The 3,363-nt window shown below is 37.8% G+C and overlaps 1 protein-coding gene across 1 annotated transcript; it reads right to left on the reverse strand.

The window, feature by feature from the left end:
- Positions 1 to 742: 742 nt before the first annotated feature.
- Positions 743 to 2,104, reverse strand: LOC147428575 (uncharacterized). The gene has a single exon (XM_086496858.1). It carries the CDS (start codon positions 2,102 to 2,104, stop codon positions 743 to 745), a length of 1,362 nt encoding a protein of 453 aa, XP_086352984.1.
- Between the last annotated feature and the right edge of the window lie 1,259 nt (positions 2,105 to 3,363).

Consider the following 3,363-nt stretch of genomic DNA (forward strand, 5'->3'; position numbering starts at 1 on the left):
TTTCACGGCAGTGACAGTTGAGCAAATCTCCACATTAATATGGGCTTGGTATCTTAGTGATAAGAGAGGGTTGTAAGGAACAACCCAACGATTATCTAAATTGTAATTTTTAGATGTAACAAACCTTCCATCATCTCTTCTCATATACATAGAATATCCACTTTAGTTTACATTTGTAGACGTAGAAAATGTTTGTGGAAACTTGAATCTAAACTTACCATCAACCATACATGGAGAACGTGGGTTCAAAGGACCACATGGCCCATGAACATTACAACGACTCACTACATCAATAATTCTGGAAACACATTCTTGTTAGGGAGCTCTGCACAAACCAACTTGTCATAGTGTAATGTATCTATGGGTTTATATTTGGATGCAAGTATCAACAATATATGTGCGTGAGGAAGACCTCTCTTCTGAAACTCAATCACTGAAACATGTCCAATCACCTCCCCAAATACGGCTTGCTTGATAAGTAAATGCATCATATTTTGGAACTTCTGATAAAACACTCGTATAGTCACATCAGGATGATCAACAACACTTTGTCCAGGTAGTAATGCATCATCTATTTCCTTCCATCGTGGATTACGTGTGAATGTGATGAAGAGATATGGTTTTCCCCTACTATGAACAATTTCCATTGTATCTTGAAATAGTTGGCACATATATCTTGGACCTCCAACAAAAGACGAAGGCAAAACAATTCTACGGCCAACATTTTGACCTTCAACCCTCTCTAAGCCATCTCTAGCCTCAACCATGTCAGCCAATCTTTCGTACACTTCACCACGAAGTGTTTTTGGTTATTTCGCATCCAGAAAAGCTGTGACTCCTCTAGAGTACTATAAGCATCCACGATATACTGTTGTAATAGTCTACCTCCTCGAAGAAGACACTCCATAGTATCATCTCTTATTTGTAAGCGAAAGACATAATATTTCTTTTGACTCAATTTTTTCCATCGGTAGTTTGTAAATAAAGATGCCACCCATCCTCTCCACTTGGAAATAATAGAGCATACAATAAGGACATGTAAGTTCGATGCATGTTGGAGATTATTTTCAAACCCCCATGTCAAAAATTCAGTACAATGTGTCGCAATAGCCAATATTTCTATCATCCCCTTGTCCTGACATAATGTAGCAACTTCAGAACCCCTTGGAGCAAGATATTGCCAACCATCACAACGATGCTCCGCAATAACCATCCTCATATTGGGTACAATAGCATCTCCAGACAAAGAAGTAGCAGATTGTAGAGCATTTGCATAAGGATTTACTCTATGCATCATCACTTGTAAACACTCTAGAATACTACGATCTAAATTTGAAACATGATGCAATCTGTTGCTCAACTCATGTTCGGTATCAAATAAATATAATTGTGCAAAGCGTGGGATTTCATTTTGTCCTTCGGCTGGCGCTAAAGAACCAATGCTATGATAGACAGAGCCGTGAACCTTAAAAGTGTATACACCTCTCCCACCATAATTAATAGTCTCATCGATATGGGCACCAAGAGACACAAATGCCAATGCATTATTATATCCTTGAATGTTTTGTAAGAAATGTCTACTTCTTGTTGTGGTTGAGCTCATCAAATCTTTCAATTCATTTGGTGGCTCATTCAAAGGAAGTAATTGGACTTTTCCCTCAGAGCAGCAATATTTACCCACAAATGTTTGGATAGTATTTCCTTCGTCCTTCCAGGCCTTTGCTCCACATTTGGAGAAAATATAATATAAGCTTCCTAAGTTGTGCAACACACACTTTTTGGATAGAACTGGTGCCATAGAATTGTGACGTAAAAGGAGAGACGTTGGATATTCAAAGCGGATGGACAAACAGTGCTTTTCTACTTTAGAATAGTTTTCCTCTACTAAGTTCATTCTTGTCCTAACATTCATGTCTTTAGAGTTTCCTTCATGTACATCATGCATTCTCTGCCTTTCATTGCACTCCAATAAAGTTCCAATAGTACTTTGTAGTGAATGCCTTGTTCTCTCTCGTGCTATTTGGCACCTCGCCTTTCGTGAATCATCACACTGTCGACTACGGCGTGCATGACCAGGTGATAATATACGTGGTCCAGATACCATCTATGAAATCAGGTGCAAACAGATCTAATATAAATACAATATACCTGATATAATTTGGATTTGTCACTAAAAGAACATTTTTATGGATAATAAAAATCAATATAAACTGGGACATCTAATTATATCCTCTAACCTAAATACATTTGACACATTGATAGTGACTCAATTAAAAAGTATAGTTTGATGAAGATACAACATAGCATTACATATTTCTACCATAAGTAGGACTAAATACATTTGACACAAAGACTTGACTTACTTAAAAAGAACAATTTGATGAAGATACATCAAAACATTACATATTTCTACCATCAGTAGGATTAGTAGGTTTAGGTCGTTGAGAAACTTGACGCTGCTTTGGTCGAACTAATCTAGCCAAAGCACTTCATTTATTTGAGGTAGCTCGAATATCTGAAAGTCTTGAACCTTGAACCTTTGTCAAAGCACCGAGCTTGTTGACGATACTTCTCAATTTTGGCACGATTTGTCGTAGATTATTGTCTTGCATTCGTCCTTTTGATTCACGTTGACTCCGCAAAGCCTCTTTTCAAAGATTCTCAATAGATGCCAATATCATCTTTTGAGAATCCTCAATTTTGAAAAGTTTCTCTCTCATGTATGCCTCACTCTCTAATCTCTGCAAGTTTGATGCTTTTGTCTCTTCTCGCAATTTCCATAGTACCCCACTTTCAATCTCCAATGTAGAGCTTAAAGTTTCAACCACATCCGAGACATTGGTTTGCATTGCTTCCATCCTATTGCAGGAGGCTTTGATCTCTCGCAAGGTTTCAATAATAATTTGCTTCTTCGAATTCCACTTGACATTTTGAGCTGCTCTCTTTGCCGCACGCACATTTCGAATACGAAGAGATGAAAGTATCTCCCATTCATTAGTAGATGCACTATTCCTCCCGACATTCCGAGCTGCTCTCTTTACTGCACGCACATTGCAAATAGTAGGAAGAGATGACAGTATCTCCTCTTCACCCGCTGATGCACTTACAGCTATCCCAGAAGATATCAAGCCGTTGGTTGCAATGGCCAATGGAATGGCACAACTAATCTCCATTTTACTGTACACAAAAAACTACAGTGGTTGCAAAGAGAAATGCGACAACAAAGAGAAGGTTTGAATGGTTGTAAATTAAAAAGTAACCCTCGTAGAATATTCACTTTTTAAGTGCTTGCTATTTTAGAATCAAAAAAATACATCATCTCTATCTAGATGTGAAAAACAACAAAGGATTGCATGAGAAGTG

The sequence above is a fragment of the Adiantum capillus-veneris genome, chromosome 23 (assembly GCF_014529385.1).
Source record: "Adiantum capillus-veneris isolate H3 chromosome 23, ASM1452938v2, whole genome shotgun sequence".
NCBI classification, from domain to species: domain Eukaryota; kingdom Viridiplantae; phylum Streptophyta; class Polypodiopsida; order Polypodiales; family Pteridaceae; genus Adiantum; species Adiantum capillus-veneris.

Bases quoted from the DNA above. Each gene is read 5' to 3' on its own strand.
- LOC147428575 (XM_086496858.1), bottom strand. From the start codon at position 2,104: ATGGTATCTGGACCACGTATATTATCACCTGGTCATGCACGCCGTAGT.